Here is a 19270-nt window from a genome sequence, read left to right on the forward strand (position 1 = left end):
CAAAAGCAAAAGCTAATACAAGCTGACAAGCTCCAGGTTTAAAAGGCGGCTTTCTAGCTGGCCCTCTCCTACACGTACTGCAACGACACATTCAGTGGAGCGCAACACCATGCGAAGCACTACCTTGTTTGCATGCTACCATTTTCTTTTCAGAGTAAATTCACAGGGTAAAGCCCAGGAACGAACCTGCTCTTCCTTCAGCTTTCCTCCTGTTGGGGGTTCCTGGAAGTGAAGGAATTACTGGCCAGGGCAGGTCCTGAGGAGTTTGGTTTAGGTTAAAGGATACCAGGATGAACTCACTCAGGCACCCATCCTCTCCTTGGTGCCAAGCTTAAAAGAGTACTACTCAGCATGAACACTCCCCGAAGGAGACTGTATTTAATACCTCAAATAAGCCTTAAAAACCATAATTTTATAAACTCTTCTGTCACAAACTCTTCCAAAAAAAGAAACGCTCAAGTCTACAGATGGCTTTGGTCCCGTGCAGAATTTGGCTTCCCTTCTCTGTCCCCTACCCACACCTAGATACATCTGTCTTGTCTGTTGTCACGTATAGACTTTATCATGTCACCATGATAAGGCCAAAACTAAAGTATTTCCAAACAGTGCATTTTCCTTCTCATTCAAAGACTAGGCCTCCTACTGCTGAAAGGGCATCACTTAGAAACAGCCCCCCGGCCTCCCTGGAGAGAGCTGGCCACCAACCTCCTTGGCCAGCGTTTATGGAGAGCTTCCCAGTTCTTCCTTGGAGGTCTCAACAGGATTTCCCTAGAGGAGGAGGGCTTCGTGGAGTAAATGACAAAGAGCTGGGGAAGGCCTGCCAGGTCGCTGGGCCCAGGCTTCTCATTGTTCAGCCCACCGGCTTCCCAGGGCTCTGGTCCAAGGCCGCAGAACCAGGAAACGGCAGAATTAGTGCATCCACCCACCCGCTACACACACACACACACACACACACACACACACACACACACACACACACACACACGGGGCACGCAGGAGGAAACAGTCTGCATAATAAGAAAAAGCCAAGAGACACTTCTCAGCACCCCCTTGAGAGAAGGATGACTGAGACCTGGGGCAGGAAGAAAGCTGCAAGAGAAGCAGAGGTTTATTCTTTGCGAGAAGGAGGGAGAACAAGGAAAGGCACTTCTTTTTCAAGTGCTTCATGACACGAAATTCTGCTTTTGAATTCCTGCATTCATTTCAAAAAAAAAAAAACTATCAGATATTTTTAAATCATAGAAACAAATGATGTTTGTGGGAGCTGGTCAAACAACAGAGACAGAGAAATTTAATAATCATCCCCTTCTAAATATGGAAGAAACTTCCTGTAAGTTCTGAGTTTTGTAGACAAAGCACCTTTTTACCTCTGAGCTGTAACATTTCTCCTTTGTTGGCCCAGAGTTTGCTCTGAACAAGGAGGGCCAATTACCTCACGTGCACAGATAAGCTCTATAGCACAGCTAGGAAAACTCAAGAAATAGGGATTAGTTATCTCCAGTTACCCCTGATAAACTTCCTTATAGTCAAACTAACATTTTTGTCTTAAATATCCAGGGAAGTGAGGCACATTGTTTCTCAAACAAGTATTGAGACATAGTGTCAGGGTCCGAGAATACTATGTGAACCATAAAATCTTGTTTTCTTTTGATCTTTGAAAATCGTCTTTAATAGTTTGAAAGAGGCTTCTGAGGTGATACTTCACAATGAAAGGACATTTACATTGGCATTTTAATCTTAAAAACTTAGATTTTTAAGACTCCTGCTCTGAGACTGCTAGAAATTATTTTCTCATAAAAGGCCTGTGAATATTATTAAGATTTACCTAGGTCCACGGGTCCTAAATCTCACTGTGCATTAAATTTTCACGGGAGCTTCTTAAAAATACAGGCTCTGGCTCTCCCACTCCAGAATTGCTCGGGGCAAGGTCTGATCTGTATTCTACGTGGTGCCCAGGTGATTGTGACCAGCAGACAATGATTTCAGAGACAGAGGTTTTCCTCCATCCCCAGCTCTGCCCCCGTCTCTCATCAGTCCGTGTCCAGCAGCACAAGGGGCCTTCCCCTCCCCAGCCACAAAATGTCCCCTCTCCTTTTCCCCTCTGAGAGAACCTGATCAGAACGGTGCCTTTCCAAGTGTCCTTCCCAGACAAGGAGCAACGGTGTCACCTGGAAACGTGTCAGCAATGCACATTCCATTCTCAAGCTCCACCCAAGACCTACTAAATTAGAAATTCTGGGGATGGGCAGACCCAGTAACCTGTGTTTTAACAAGCTTTCCAGGTGATTCCAATGCACACTTAAGTTTGATCACCACTGGATTGGAGAATTTCACAACTGCAAGAGAGAATGAAGACAGACATAACTCCACGTAAGGTAGAACCAAGTTTATTAATGACAACCTTTAATTACAACCACTCTCAAGTGTAAAAAATAAAGGGTGATTAATTAAAATTTAGAACTCACTTGAACTTGCTGTTTGGCCTTTCACTGGATGTGCCAAAGGGTGGGAAGCTCGCCTGATTCTTAATCAACTGGTCAGGTGGAGTTCACTGGAGAATGAGGTAACAAACAAGACAAGAGTGCCAACTGGAGAGCTCAAGTCTTCCCCATGTTGGAATGACAATACGGAATGACAACAGTGGTGGGGGCAGAGATGAAACAAAATAATCTTACAGCCAGAATATGGAACGAACATCTCTAACTACACAGAGACACAGAAACACACACATGCAGAGTCATACACACCTTAACTCTGGAGCCTAGATTTTCAAAGAATTTTTGTCCTTTCTCTGAGCAGACGGACACATTCATCAGCCACAGCGATGCAACATGGGGCTGAAATGGAAAACCTTGCTAAGTTTCCACCAACTATGCTAGCTGGCTGCCCAGTTCTGTGTTGGTAAGTGTGTCATCACCGTAAAATACACCTGTGGTCTTCCCAGTGCTCCAGACTAACATCTCCTCCCCAGGGGGTGCGACATCCTGGTGGACCTGGATGATTAAAACATGGGGGCAAAACTCGTCCCTCCCACCTGGAATGGGGGCAGGTGGCAGCATCTGGAAGTGTCTCCCACCTCGTATCACAGAACACTCGCCCCATCGATGCTCTCCCCTCCAAAGAGTTTGTGCTTTGTTACCATCCGGATGGTGAGTCTGTACTAAGAAAAGGAGCTCTGGCCATGCACTCTGGGTTTTTTTTGTTTTTGTTTTCGTTTGTTTTTAATAAAAACGAACTAAAACCAGAAGAAAGAAACCATCGGAAGCTTTGATTGTGTCCACATTTCAGAATTGGGTTTAATTCCCTTCAAAGAGAAAGACGGGGAGGCTGCAGAAGAGGCCACGATGATCAACCGACACGGTTCAGAGAGTGCTGAGTCCACAGAAGCATCTGCGATGGCCCAGGTGGATCCTTCGCAGACAGGGAGGACACATCTCTAAAGGCTGTGAACCCAAGAAAGCAATGCTGACCGAATAACGTTTTTAAAGGTTTGTAGAAAAGACGGCAGGTAAAGGAGTTGGTGGATTGATTCACAGGTCATGCAGGGAGATTATATAAAAAATTAATATTCGAGCTGAGTAAAAAAAAAATCTTTAAAATTTAAGAAACTGTATCATAGCTTTCACTTTTGGAAGAAGAAAAAAACAAAAACAAAAAAACACCCACAACAAAACGAAACCCATAGTATTCCAGAGTTTCCAAAGAATCCAGCGACTAATTTGGTAGGCTGCAGTATTTACTACCTCTTCATTAACCTCATTTTCTCCTTGGATTTCATTGATAAATAAAGCTCAGGCCTACTTAGAAAAGAGATCAGTCCTGCTAAAATTCAGCATCGTGAAGTGTTCCAAAGCCCCTGCTCAGCACACAAGGAATATACAACTTCTCTTACGAGGAGAAACTTCAGGAGAGACCAGACGTGCCCACCCAAGTTCCTTGTTGAATGCGGTCACAAAATCTGAACCCAAAGGCAAGCTGTTTTCTTCTTGGGACCATGGCTGTAGCAGTTCCTTGAAATGTACAGTGAAGGGATGCCGAGAAACCACAGCCCTCCCAGGTAAGGGGTTGAGTTTTAGAAAAGACGCACTTCCTCAGGCCATGACACAGGAGGCAGCCCTCCAACTACCGAAGCAGAGAACAAGCCTTTTCCACAAATTCAGTACATCTGGGTCCCCCACCCTCCCTTTTTTTTCTCATTTGGTAAGTGTCCAACCATCCAGAAATTCATGGCTACAACAGAGATTCACGGCGCAACGACTTTCATACTGGTTAATTTTTTTTTTTTTTTTAATTCTGTCAGTGAGCAGCATTTCCCAGTTCTACCCCCCCAAAACTAAGTTCTGATGGCAGCTCCATCAGGTGGGATCGCAGGATGCCTCTGTGATTAGGGTCCGTGCAGCATGGGTATCAGTTGGGCGCACTGGAGGGTCAGGAAGGCGGGGTCTGTCCAGTGTCTGGAGGCAGCTGTTGCAGGCGCTCTACCAGCTAGCCCTGACAGCTTCAATATCACTCACCAGGTTCTGGGCCAGGCAGATCCCAAAAATCTGGGCAAGGAAGGAAAAGACAGTCAAATAGTAGAACTTTTAACTTGAGGTTAGGCTTTTCTTTGGCTACTGAATTCCACTTTTTAAAAATCTTTGATTTTTTAAAATTGAGATAGAATTCACATCCCACAAAGTTCATCCTTTTAAAGTGTATAATTTATAGTGATTTCCGGTATATTCGTGAGGATGTGCAACTATCACCGCTATCTAAATCCAGAACATTTTCGTTACCCCCAAAAGAAACTCTGTACCCATGAGCAGTCATCCAGACCCCACCCCCATCCCGACAGGCCTGGCAACCACTAAGCCACATTCTATCGCTATGGATTGGCCTATTCTGGACATTTACTATAAACAGAATCATATAACATATGGCCTTTTGTGTTGGTCTGCTTTCACGTAGCAAAATGTTTTCGAGGTTCGTCCATGTTGCAACGGTAGTTCAATCTCTCCGATGGCTGAATAACATTCCATTATATGGATACATCACATTTTGTTTATCCATTCATCAGATGATGGACATTTAGATGGTTTTCACTTTTTGGCTATTGCCAATAATGCCGCTCTGAACATCTGTGTACTCTTTGGGTGAACATGTTTTCAGTACTTTTGGGCACACACCTAGGAGTAGAGTTGCTGGGTCATATGGTAACTCTGTTTAATTTTCTCATGAACTGACAAATTGTTTCCCAAAGAGACTGCATCATTTTCATTCCCTTCAGCAATGTATGAGGGTTCCAATTTCTCCACATCCTAACCAGCTCTTGTTTTTGGTTTGTCTTTTTTATTATAGCCATCTTGATATGTTTGAAGTGGTATGTCATCGTGCTTTTGATTTGAATTTCCCTCACAGTTAACGAGGTCATCACAAATAGCTAATGTGTATTTTCTTTGGAGAAATGTCTATTCAAATCCTTTGCCCACCTTTAAATTGGGTTTGTCTTCTTTTATTGTTGAGTTGCTTTTCATATGTTCTATATACAGGATCCGTAACAGATGTACTGATGTGCAAATATTTTCTCCCATTTTGTGGGTTGTCTTTTCACTTTCTTGATAGTATCATTTTCAGCACAGAAGTTTTTAATTTTGAAGAAGCCCAATTTGTCCACTCTTCCTTTGGTTGCTTGTGCTTTTGGTATCGTATCTAAGAAAACACTGCCTAATTCAAGGTCACAAAGATTTACACCTATACTTTCTTCTAAAACTTTTATAGCTTCACCTTTTACATTTAGGTCTTTGATCTGTCTTGAGTTAATTTTTATTTTTTGGCCAAACCATGAGGCTAGCAGGATCTTAGCGCCCCCCCACCCCCAACCAGGGATCAAACCCAGGCCCCCTGCAGTGGAAGCACAGAGTCCTAATCACTGGACCGCCAGGGAATTTTGAGTTAATTTTTATATGTGATGTGAGTTAGGGGTCCAAATACAGTCTTTTGCATATAGATATCCAGTTGGTCCAGCACCGTCTGTTGAAAAGACTATTGTTTATCCATTGAATGGTCTTGGTTTCCTGGTCAAAATATCAGCTGACCATAGATACAGAGGCTTTTTTGAACTTTCAGTTCCATTCCACTAATCTGTAGGTCCAACCTTATGCCAGTACACTCTATCTTGATCACGGTAGCTTTGTAGTAAGTTTTGAATTGGGAAGTGTGGATTCTCCAACTTTGTGCTTTTTAAAGTTTGTTTTGCTATTCTGGGTCCCTTGAATTTCCATATGAATTGTAGGATCAGCTTGTCCATTTCTGCAAAAAAGGCAGTTGTAATTTTGGTAGGGGTTGCTCTGAATCTGTACATCAATTTCGGGAGTGCTGTCACCTTTACAATATTAAGTCTTCCAATCCGTGAATGCGAATGGCTTTCCATTCATTTAGGTCTTCTTTAATTTCTTTCAACCATGGCGCCTCATTTGTGACCCTCTAAGTTAAAGGTATCACATCACCATAAGATGCAAAGCCTAGCTCTTGGGACTTCCCAGGAGGAAAAGTAGGTGCTCTCTTCCCTCACAGCACTTTGGCAAGGTGGCCCAGAGAGAGAAAGGAGCAGAGCGTATCTGTGAAACTCCAAAAAGCCTTAGCCTTGCCACTGGGCAAGGCTCTAACCATTCCTGTCTGACCGGTTGTCACAATGCCGCATTACTGAGCCCATGGCAATGTTGGAATGCCAGCAGGCAAATACTGACCCAGTCAATTTCTCTTTCTTGAAAAGGAAAAAAAAAGGTTTCCTGAAGTCTTTCAGGACAGTAGCATCTAAAATCAGAGCTTCAATAAAATACAAACCAAATACAGTTGAGGTCTGTTCCCCAGCCCTCCAATGTGTCTTAAAAACTGTGAAATGATGGTGAATAAGCAAAGCTCCTGTCCTGGTGAGCGCTCTCCCAGGGCATCATTTCCCTGCGACATCCATCTTACCTGTAGCAATGCAATGCCTATGAAAATACCAGCCACAATGGTTAAGTTGTCCTGCAACCACTTCTCAAACTGGGGCACACAGCCTTTCGTGTAGATTACAATCTGCTGATCGACTTCCTTCAGAAGGGAAGAGGAGAGCACAGCATCACTAAGCAAGTTCAAAAGCTCCTCCAACACCCTTCGTGCTAAGCGACAAGATGAGTTTCCACTTACTGGTTTTTGCCTGGCATCATAGCCACACTGAGTGTTGATGACATCTTCCTGGTGGAGAAAAGAAACAGAAGAGTGAAATTCACTCTTGTCAGAGAGAAAGCCCACCTAGGGGTCAGCAGAAGACCCCTGTTAAGTGCTGGTCAGAAAATGCTTATTTGGGCACACAGATGTCCCAGGCACCATGTTAAACACCTTTACACATAATTCCATGGAATTATTATAACCATCCTCGGAAGTAGGTATCAAATATCCCTTCCTTTCCAAGTGAGGAAAACTGAGACTCAGGAAACATCAGAAAGACTAGTAATTCCATTATGTGGAAGGCTCTAGATTCAAAGTTGATAATCTCAAGAAGCTTACGGGTTTAGGAAACTGGAGACATAACAACCACAGTTAAAGGTTTCTTATAATTACTTTCATAATGACTATCTTCACTTATGATCTTTTGGGGGGAATTCTACTTTTGAATCTATATACTTGTATGTGATTTAAATGATTTTTCAATGAGAATGAATTATTTTGATAATTAAAAATGATACCCTGACCACACAGCACACGGACAGATGCCCTGAAATCTTACAGGCCTGATCTGAAACGTGGGTTGCGCTGCTCTAGGTTTGTTTATGTTTCCCCTCTGGAGGGTATGGGGTGGATTTTATTAGCTTAGCATTTATGGAATGGGATATCTCTACCCAGAGGATCTGTCGTTGAAAGGGGGACACAACACCTGAGAATCTTCAGAATTCTTCTGATGGAACGGTAACTCAGGGCAGGGGCTGGAGACGGAGACAGCAGGGCTTGCATCCACTGCCTGGGTGGGCGCCCTGGGCTCTGTGCTGGGCGCTCTCTTGCCTCCCAGCCTCCTCAGAGGAAAGGAGAAGTGAGCTAGTGGGAAAGGCTGGCGTTGCCGCTGAGGGCTCAGAGCAGTCCTCACCGACTCTGTCCCCTTCAGACCACCTCTGGTGGGCAGCCTACGAGAAGCTGTGCTTTGCTACCTCAGACCACTGTCCCCTCTTCTCTCTCTCTCTCTCTCTTTTTTTAAATCGAAGTGTAGTAGATTTGCAATATTGTATTAGCTTCAGGGGTACAGCATAATGATTCAGTATCCTTACAGACGAACCACGCCCCCTTTTAAAGAGCCCCGCACCCCCCCTACCTTGCAGGGGAAAATCGGCCATGAACTCATCAGCGCCCACTCGGCTCTGCTCCTTGTGGGGAAGGGCGGGTCTGGGAGAGGACACCTGGGGACTGACCAGCCAGAGAGAGGCTGAAGAGGGCGGAAGGGCCGGGGGCACCTTCTCTCTCACATTCATTGTTCTAACCCTCAATTCTGGCTTTTAACTTACAGCAGGGGTGCTGCATTTTAAGCTGTTCTACATACCAGGCACATGATTTGACTCAAAATACAATCAAACCTGTGGTAAAGAGGGTGGCTTGTGAACAGGTTTTATGTTTTTGTTTCTGATTTTTTTAAAAAAAAGAATGACTGTAGTCATTCTGGCCCAGAGTCTGGGCAGCTGCAGTCTTCCTGCAAGTGGTCTCGTCCTATCTTGTCTCAAACTCTTCTGCTATTCCTAGGATTCCTTCGGAGCTAAGTCGGCCAGAAAAGGGTTACCAACCCCAAGCAATGCCGAGAGCTTCCACACAAGCCCATCCTTCTCGCAAAGAAGGAATCACAGGCAACACAGGCAGCTGCCTGAGTCTAAGCTCGGTTCCATCACTTGCCAGCAATGTGAGCTTGGGAAAGTCACTTAAACTCCACGGGCCTTGATTTCACCTGAAAAGGGAAGATAATGGTGGCATCTACCAGCAGGGATGTTCCAAACTTAAGCCAACACACAAAAAGGCTTAGAATAGGAACCAGCACGTACCGCTAAATTAGCGTCAGGGATGGTTACTCCTGCTGGGAAGATCTGAGCACTAAGCCCCTACAGGAGCTACAGTTAGGAATAAGAGGGTAAGAAGAGGTTTCCAGAAAAAGCCCACTCTGCTCGTCCCACACACGCTCTCGGTGTGATGCGCGGAGCAGGCCAGCGGGTTGCCGGCAGCCACTTACTGCGGGGTCTTTAGTACAGCAGGAGAAGGGCACACCGCATCGCTCTCGACTTGCATTGGAATCTGTGCAATTGAAGTAAATATTTAGGTTCCAATCATCAGCTCCAAAAGCCCCACAGCACTGCCACTAGAGCAAACAGGAGAGAATTAGAACATCTCGACTTGGAGGCGACCAGGTGCCTACACTTGCACCCGCCAGGACGACCCGCACCCAGCTTCTGCCAGCTCTAACCTTCTCTGTATCTCAGAATTTATTTTTAAACCAACTGAACCTAAAGGGCCCCTGTAAAAGCTTCCAAGGTAAGGCCGAAGGTTTGTAAGGATGTGTTGGCGTGAGACTTAGAAAACAATTGATGAGACCCGTGGTGTTAGGTGGAAGACGGGCAGAGCCTGAGTTGTACAGCAGGGCCCAGTTAGAGATAAGCAAGACAGAAAACAGCGGTAGTGTCTGAAGGAGGCAGCTGGGGTTGTGGGTAGGAGATCTAGAGGCTTACTTTTTTTTTTTTTTAATTTCCATCTCTACACCTGAACGGTTTTTTTAAAAAATCCATTTTATTGAGGTGTAATTGACATACAATAAACTGTACATATTTAAAGTATACAATTTTATAAGTTTTGACACACTTGTACATCGTAAAACCATCACCACAAGCAAGACAGTGAACATGCTCGTTACCTTCCCCCAAGTTTTAGAGGCTTACTTTTCATCCTATATCTGTTCCTACTCTGAATTTTTCTAAAAAAAAGAGCGTGTATTTACATTTTCAACCTGAAAAAAATTCAATCATCTAATTAAAATATAATCAAACAAGCCGTTAAATTCAGTGGGTCTTAAACGAGGCCTGATTGAAGGGCCGCTCCATCATAAGCCCCTTTGACACTCCCCATGCTGGACTAGCCCTGCTTCTCCAAGTTAAATAAACATTAAGCCTTGACCATTTTAAGGGTTTCAAGACCAATAGCTACTTCAAAGTATTAAAGGCCACGAGAGAAAAGTGAAATCACATGAAATAACAGAATCTCCATGTAAAGCAGACAGCATCTCAAGAGAACGTGTATCTGCACAGTCTTCCAGCTCATCGAGTCCTCCGAGGGCTTGGGTTGTGCATCTCCAGTTTGCCTACAATGCTCCATCAGATTTGTCACGCAAACTAGTCAGCAATAATACTTGGCAAGGTGTGAGCTTGCATCCATTATGACCCAACAAAACAGTGAAGCCTGCTGAGGAGATGAAACAGGGCTTAATTTCACACCTGAGGGACAGCAGGCTCCAGGACAGTCGTTGCTGTCACCGAACAAAGGCAACACAATTCAGCTCACCTCCGAGCACCTAAGGAGGGCAGGGGGCCTCCCTCACGGCGAGCGCCGATGCAGCCCTCTCCTCCCCTTACCAAAGGGACCCCAGCTCACTCTGGAAAACTGTCCAACCAAGAGACAGCCACTGGTCCGCTGAGTTTCTGTGTGCCCTCCAGTTGTGCCGTATACGTGAACGTCACGGACACGGCTCTCCAGGTCTGCTCACCTTATCCAGTTTCTCAGTGCGTGCAAATAAAGGCCTGTCAGTTTGTAGGATGATAACACCTGAAGCCTGATATAAAACCATGTACATCTTATGAGAGTGGCATGATATCCCCATGAGTTAAGTAGTTGCTACTATTATTCCCATTTTACTCTTGGGGAAATAGCTCAAGGTCCTATTAGCCCAAGGTCACTTAGCTAATCAGATTCTGGCACTAGCTGTGTCTTCCGAACCCTTGTTTATACCATTCTGCGTTGTGAGTGGAACAGGGCATCCGCTACTTCGTTCGCGTCGCAGGGGCTGTCACGTCGTAATGTTGAGAAACCTGAGTGGGATGGCTCTACTCCACAGGTTCTTCACTTGTGAGAAGCCACCAAGGCTTGACTTTCAGTTTTAGCTGCGGGTGCTATAATAATATTTGGATAGGCACAATTCTAGGAACTTCGTGGATGAACATTCTATTGACTAAGTATATTATTATGAGCTATGAAGTGCGGAGAATGATCAAAAAGGGGGCCACGGATAGGAAAGAACCCACATCTAACACCAAAGAACAGGGTTAAACCTATAGCAAAACAATAGTCTTCAAATGTCCACAGGAATGGGCACCTTTGACGCTAACCTTTTTGCCTAAGAGTTTTCTTCCTTGTTCTTAGTAGAAGTTGAGGTAAGTGAAAATAAGACATTTCCCATTAGGGTACATATCGTGTACGCCCTAGAACAAGTCAGAAAATAATAAATACACAAGCAAACAGACAAACACCCATGCAGAAAAGTCAGAGGTAGGTTCCAGCTGGCAGGTGCAGAAGCCAGGAGGAGTTTTCATTGGGGTCATCCTTCCGAGAAGGCTTTCAACTTGAAAATAAACCACATTTAAACTTACATATTCCTGGGTGAAGTCTATGAGGTTTTGCAAATCAATGTCATCCCTGTACGCTCTGATGTTGTTGTTTATAAAGAAATACAGCTGGTCTTTGATCCAGTCTTTGAAAACAAATGCCAGAACCCCGGCAGTGAGCTCCAGGAAGAAAATGATTCCCAGGAATACAGAAAACTAAAACAAAAGGCACATACACAGACAACAGTTATAAGGGCTATTTTGATCCTATACAGTCAAATGCTTCCTTCTAAAAAGCTGTATAATACCATTGGGTTGTTACCCATGGCCAAAGCAGATAACCTTCAGTTTCTTAAGACTCATTAATAGAAATATGACACTCCAAGAAAGGATTTTTAAAAACCACTTCATAATCACATCTTAGGGGCTCTGGTGTTCCATGTGGTAATTAACCCACAAAGCCCATAAGCAGACATGGAAAATAGGAATTCCTCGTTAGACCCACATTACGGCCTAATGAATTTCTCCTGATGAATGCATTCGTCAGACGCTTGGACAACGACCTGCTCCTACCTCTAGTAAGCTTTTGTAACGCTGAAAAGCCCAGTATTTTAAGATCGCCTGTCATTTGTTACTGTGGCCTTGATTCTGTGAGCAATACAGTCCTTTTCCGGATTCAGATGCTGTTGTGTTAACTCCCCTTTGCACCTGCCACACGGGGCAAAACAGCAGATGGGTTCATTTTAGGTGGAGGTCAAAGAGGAACTGGGTGGGAAGGAGGGGGCAGCTAGGACATGAAAATAATTTCCCATGATGCCAACAAAACGAAACCACTGGGCTGAAGGCTTTCTTGGGACAGCAAGCTGTGCCGGTTTTCCTTTGTGAAGCACCAGGCTCAGAACACTTTAAATAGCATCAACGCGCAGCCAGAGGAAGACTTCGGGTTGACGCAGACAACAAGAACTTAAAAGGAAGGCTGGAGACCATGGGTTACAGGGTAAATTGCCCACAAATCTGCAGAAATTTCCCTTTCATCTAGAAGACCCAGAAGTGTCTCATCTTAGTCATATCAACGTCCCACTCACGCCCATGGTTCTTTCCACTTCCTCCCACCCCCATGTTCTCACCCTTTTCAAACTATTTTGCTCAAGCCATTTACGAGAAATGAGGCTGTGAAGGACCAGAGGGTAAACGGCAGGCAAACTTCTGTGGACAAGGGCAGAGAGGGTGGCACTGGGGCCACCTGCTGAGCCGAGCTCCTGAGGGCTCCTGCCACACAGGGAGAGGCTGGGGAGGTAGAGGGGCTACGGTCTGCTGTGCCTACATTCAGCGAGCAGACAGCATGCAGCCAACCAAGAGGAAAATATATTGGCAACGGGTGCAAAGGAAGCTACAGCTACTTATGAAAATAAAAGACAAAAATGGTTTATTCACTCAGCAAACACCTACTGAATGGCCCACGAGAGATCAGGCTCGGGCCTAGGTGGGCTTTGCAGAGGCAAGGATAAGTAGGACCACAGCTCTGCCTCCAAAGAGCCCACAGTCTTATGCGAGGGTAGGAAAGGACCGTGGGGTCAGGTCTTTCCACATTAGATGTCAGTATATCTGGCAGTGTTTATCCAGGGTGCCAAGTGCCATTCTGGGAGGATGGCCATGAGGGGAGGGGTGGAAGGAAGAAAGAAGTGCCTGCCAAAGTCTAGGACCCCAAGGTCTAGGTCCCAATTCCAGACGCTCCAGCTCAGCCCCTCAGGTTCCATAGAGCTCCTGGTCATCTGTCCTTGATGAGTTCACTTTAGAAATAGAATCTAAACAGTTCTTAACAATCATCAGTAGTACCCATAATTTCAAAGTGAGCTTTCCTCAATCTAGAAAAAAGGAAAGAAAAAAAATCCTGTCACTTTCACACAATACCTACCCCACCGCATAAAACGACTCCCTCCTTTATCGGGTACTACTCTACACATGTAAATACGACAGTTATCACACTATAGAAATGAGAGAATCATGGCTAGTTCACAGGTGTGCACATGCAAAATAGCAAAACACAGGTCAGGCAAAGGTTTTAATTAGATTTTTGTTCTCACCTCTATCAAGGTGAGGCCCAGTCACCCTGGTAAGCTTTCTCATAATGTTACATAATATATGTATCAGAAATTGAGTCCAAATTAAATTCTTATCAAATATTTGGCAGAAATCAGCGTCCTTCAGGTCCTATGAGCTAATTTCCCCCGTTTCTGAAGGTGCAGAGACTGACTCCCAGGCTTCATCCAAGGGCCTCAGTCAGTCAGGAAGCTCCATTTTCTCAGCTCCCGGATTTTCCCCCAGCAGTTCTCTTAGCCTTATGACATCAGATGTTTGAAGCTGTTTGGAGCCATGTTGACATTACTTCCTACTTCCTTCATAGCTCCTGCTTCAAAGCATATTCTAGGCCAGTTTTGACTGTTTGTACTAAATGGAGAGAGAGGGCATTTAAAATATTCTCCAAGACTTAAAAAAGCCAAGAAACAACACAGTTCTCTTCCCTTCCAACGTGGAACTTCATAAATTAAGATGCCGATCTAGAGAAATGTATGTATTTCTGCCTGTTCAGTTAACTCTGGTATCTTCAACTACAAAAATCGTCAACTATATTAAACAGGCAACCCTTATAAACTAAACTATATGCAATCAAGTCACATTAAAGGGGAGCAAGGAGACTAACGCTGATAAAATAGTGGCCAGTGGTAAGTATGATCTGTGGCCCAATGAGGCTACAGAAACGCTGAGCGAGGTGAGCTCAAGCATTTAGAAGTATCTCACACCAAGACGACTGGCAGGTTGGTAGGTCACAATCAGGGACAAAGCTCTCCTGAGGGCTCCAGAGATCAAGACTAGGTGAGGAATGAAGTAATTGTGTGTGTGTGTGTGTGTGTGTGTGTGTGTGTGTGCGCGCGTGTAAGACAAATGGAGTCTTGGAAAACTATTCCCAACACAGACCTATGTATAAAGAACAGAGAACCAACTGCTCATTAAATTGTACACAGCACCAAGCATCCCTTGGTTTTCCCTGTTAGCATGAGTCATATGAACTTTCAGAACAGCCTCCAGAACCTTGTCTGAGGCAGAGCCGCCCAAATGCAAAATGAGCTATAGCCCAGGGGGCCAGTGAGGAGACAGCGTCTGCTCTTCTTAGGGCGATTCAAGAAAAGATGCCAGAGGAGATGCGGCAGAAGTGCGGGGGAAGGGAATCACATGGGGCAGGGCCGTTGGGACTAGTTCTGGTCAATGCTCTTGTTTTAAATGAAAACGCCCTTAGATGATGATGTGTCAGCGGAGGTAGAGAATGACCCTAGGAACAGGGGATATAACGCTAAGGCCGTTCTTCCAAAGTCCCACCATCTTGCCTCCCCACAGGATGGTGGGGTTTTGAAAAATCATTTTTCTGTTCTTGGAGAGGGGCGTGGATGCTGTCGTACATGGGGCTGTGAGACAGACGCTCACCAGAATGCCAAGCTCGAGACAGACAGGCACACTTAGCTGAAGGCGGCCACTGGCTACACCTCCCAAACTGATTTCAAACACACACAAGTAAACACAGGCCATTCTGATCTCCTGAGGAAGGAATCACCAAAGGAAAAGGCTTTTACTTTTCATTCTCGACTTTTTTTTTTTGCAGTACGCGGGCCTCTCACTGTTGTGGCCCCTCCCATTGTGGAGCACAGGCTCCGGACACGCAGGCCCAGCAGCCATGGCTCACGGGCCCAGCCGGTCCGCGGCATGCGGGATCCTCCCGGACCGGGGCACGAATCCGCGCCCCCTGCATCGGCAGGCGGACTCCCAACCACTGGGCCACCAGGGAAGCCCATTCTCGACTTTTAATACTCATCTACCCCCTGGTTAAACTCCTCCTCCAAAAATATTCATGCTAACAATGATCACACCAAATACCCCGCAAGGGATCTAAAAATTATGCTGGTCACACAAAGGAGGCCTTTGCGCTGGCAGAGGACACAGGAGATATGCATTTACTGTTTCTCTTTATTCGCCAGAACCTACTGCTTAACAGATTTAATCTGGACATGTCACAGACACTGTTAGGTCTGGTTTCTCTAAACCAACTACCTAAACAGCTTTCTATTGACTAGGTGCTTAAAAGAGAGGGCAAAAAAATCATTCAAAAGAAGAAAACTAGGTACCTAGGTAGACCTACCTTAGTCCTAAAGCGATTTTAGGGATTGGAATGCAAACTCATGATATCCATGTACAAAGCCTCCATGGATGGCATGGGGAGGGGCTGGTGCTGATATTATTAAGGAGGCAGGAGCAGAGGAGGATGGAGGGTGGGTATCTAGAAAGCCCTCCTAAAAGAAAAGCATTACCCAGGCTACATGCTCGCCAGTGCTTGCGGTACGGCTCACTCTTGCTGGTAAGGGTGTCCTTTTGATGTGAGATGAGAGTTTGGCTCTCAACCTGAGAGCAGAGTGCGGTACTTACAAACTTGAGAAGGAAAGTGTTTTCCCGTAGAGCTCCAATGCACCCAGCAAATCCCAGAATGAACATCACTCCTCCTACCACGAGGAAGAGCCAAACTGGGTCAAAGCCGCCAAGATCGGTGATGGAAGAGATGTTGGACAGAACTCCCTGGAAGCGGAAAAGAACACACAACAGGGTGCCAGGAGGCGGGGTCAGTTTTCTATCATGAAAAGATGACTGCCACTGTCTTTCCCCACCCCACCCCAAGAAAACCTTGAAAGGCATCTGACTGTCACATCACATCAAGAAACATCGCCAGACAGAAAGAAAGAAAGATAGATAGGAAGATAGGTAGATAGGTAGATAGATAAAACAAGAGAAAAGAAAAACTACTTTCCAAGGTCTAGGTGGGTTCATATTTTTGGTAAAACTACATAAAGCAAAGACATGACCCCTAGAAACCGTCCCCAGACCCTGTATGGAGAAGATGTGGATGTTACTTTGCTTTCTATGTCTCCAAATATAAGTGGTCTGAGTGAAAAACAGACGTGTAAGAAAGACACCTCTCAACACCCAAGAGGTGTCATTCTTACATCCCCAGGGCATGCAGATGCCAGACAAGGGCCACCTTCAAATCACTGGTGCTTCTTAGGAAATAGGGTAGAGCTGGAATCTTAAAGCTAACAGGGCAGTCAGTCCCAGCCACAAGCTCCTAAAAGTTTTCCAGGGAAAACTCACCTCAGGTCCACCCTTGAGCTCCCTGGGAGACCCTATCAGGCTCAGATCCCCAAAGCCCACCTGGGTGGTTTGTGCCCGGCTGTCCCACACTGAGTTATTAGCGTATTTCCTTACCCTCATTTAAATGACTTAAAAATCAAAGGTTACTCCCTGGCTTGCAATCCGTTTGTTCTCCTGCCAAAAGGACCCAGAGTAATTTCATTTCTCCACAAACAATGCCACTCCTTTACAGAAATTTTTTCTCCCTTAAGTGTGATACCACATCAAATACCATCCAGAACCTAAGTTAGAAATTTTATGAGATGTTTTCCTCTACGATGGAAGGTATATATTTACTATTCATTCTTACAGAGGCCAGCTACTGCTATTTTGAAATTGTGGAGGTATGTGAGTCTTAAATACCCGATATCATCAGTATTTTATTTTCTTATCTTATTAAATTTCTTTTGAGCTCTCAAAATACCCCCAGAGTACCATGGTATAGTTTGCTGTAAAGTCTTAATATTAAACAATTTGTTTTCAAAGCATTCCCAACAACCTGGAAAAACAGGAATACTCATCTCATTTTATCCTCGAGGAAAACGGAACCCAGAGAAGTTTGGTGATTTGCTGAAGGTCACACAGCTATTGATTTTTTAAAGAATCAGAACAGAATGTCTACTTCAATAATCTTTCTCTACCAAGTGGAAGCTGTGTACTTGCTTCCCAGCACTTTTCAGTCAGCACTAATCAACACCTGAGTTTAGGGTTTCTATGTTTTGACCCATTTTAAGGTTGTAGGAACACTGAACAAGAGAATTTTGTTTATAAGGTTTCTGTTTCTTGCAGGGGTGGGCGCAGGGTGGGCAGGAATCACTTTAAGGACAATAATAGGATACTAATAATAGAACACGTATGAGGCACAAAGGACTCCTAAAATGCACAACTTTAACCTTATGAAAAAGGCCAGAGTTTAAATAAAGTCAGAGATGAAGGGCTGAGAGATTATTAAACACTTAGGAATGTAGGGTGTATTCACTAATGTCTGGGGTGACATCATACGAGGCAACCACACCCTTCGTGAAACTGCCTAGATCAATGGTTTGATCCAACCTTGTGTTTCTTAGATTTCCAAGCTCTGAACTATGAATACTCCAGGGGAGAAAAAGGAAAACCCAGAAATACTGTAACCAATTCTCCACCTACGCAAATGATGCTGAGAAAAAAAAAAAAAATTGCCATAAGTCAAACAAAATCTAAGCGACAGTGGTGAGGGTCCAGAATTGGAAGGAAATCAACTTCTCCCCTCAGAATGCCTTTAAACAGAAGTGGTAATATTTAAGGTCTTAATGTTTCGGACCTGCTCAGCCAGGGGAGGAGAGGACTTTGAGGGTGTGTGATAACATTCTTAAACTTTAAAAAGTCAACATAATTGGGCTTCCCTGGTGGCGCAGTGGTTGAGAGTCCGCCTGCCGAGGCAGGGGACACGGGTTCGTGCCCCGGTCCGGGAAGATCCCACATGCCGCGGAGCGGCTGGGCCCGTGAGCCATGGCCGCTGAGCCTGCGCGTCCGGAGCCTGTGCTCCACAGCAGGAGAGGCCACAACAGTGAGAGGCCCGCCTACCGCAAAAAAAAAAAAAAAAAGCCAACATAATTATGGAAGAAGAAGTAGACTCAATTTACTTGGCACCAAAAAGAGGCAGCAGAGCTGGAAGGGACAGGAGGAGATGTCAGTTCCAGCATAAAGAGGCCTTTCTAATACCAGCGGGTCTCCAGCAGTGGGGCAGAGAAGGCGGCCTGAGAAACATGGGCTTCCCCCGGCGGGAGCTGAAGCTGTGAACCTCCCTCAGCCGCGCTCCAGGAGGGATTCTCAAAGAGGAGGGGAATTTGGCACCTACTGCCCTTGAGGTTCCTTCCAGTTTTAAGACCATTCTATGATTTCATCCATTTTTAATGGGCTTTTTATTTGTGATTCACACCAAAGTCTGAGCAAAAATCAGATTGTTCCCAAACACTCTTCCATGATCCATGGCTGTACACAAAGAGCTCCATGGATAACAGGACAGTTATCTGAGGAATTTAGCAAAACAAGCAAACCAACACACACCTGTGCCTGAAATACCGAGACCCTCCCTCGCCAAAAGGCAAAAAAAAAGTATGGTCCCAACTGTCAGTAGACTCCTGGAGCACTGTCCTCTCTGGGTTTAATTTGGAGGATGAGAACTTGGCTTCTCAAACTCATTTTCATACTTGGACCCTCCGCAGCCTGCAGGGGCAGTTTTAATTGAGGGGCCTTCAACTGTTTCCACGGAAACAACAATCATTTGGGGGCTGAGCTGGACTGAAGATTCTACTCATTTAATCCCACATTCTGGCAAAAGACAGGGCTGGAGACAGATACTGAGAGCTTGTAGGAAATAATATTCCGCAGAGGACAGAAAAGACAACCAAAAACTTAATTTTTAATGGATTCCAGGTAGTTATCAGCTGCAAACTAACCTGAATCTTAAAACACAAAGTACG

General features: G+C 45.0%; 1 protein-coding gene across 1 annotated transcript in view; it reads right to left on the minus strand.

Annotated features, from left to right (window-relative positions):
- Positions 1-4193: 4193 nt before the first annotated feature.
- Positions 4194-19270, minus strand: part of TSPAN5 (tetraspanin 5) — a 173361-nt gene continuing 158284 nt past the window's right edge. Inside the window, exons 3-8 of the mRNA XM_065877429.1 lie at positions 16053-16199; positions 11625-11795; positions 9224-9349; positions 7168-7215; positions 6955-7071; positions 4194-4544 (exon numbers count right to left, since the gene is read on the minus strand). Coding sequence (XP_065733501.1) covers positions 4479-4544; positions 6955-7071; positions 7168-7215; positions 9224-9349; positions 11625-11795; positions 16053-16199 — 675 coding nt within the window. The 3' untranslated portion in view covers positions 4194-4478. The remainder of the gene's footprint in view (positions 4545-6954; positions 7072-7167; positions 7216-9223; positions 9350-11624; positions 11796-16052; positions 16200-19270) is intronic.

Source organism: Phocoena phocoena, chromosome 5 (assembly GCF_963924675.1).
Source record: "Phocoena phocoena chromosome 5, mPhoPho1.1, whole genome shotgun sequence".
NCBI lineage: Eukaryota > Metazoa > Chordata > Mammalia > Artiodactyla > Phocoenidae > Phocoena > Phocoena phocoena.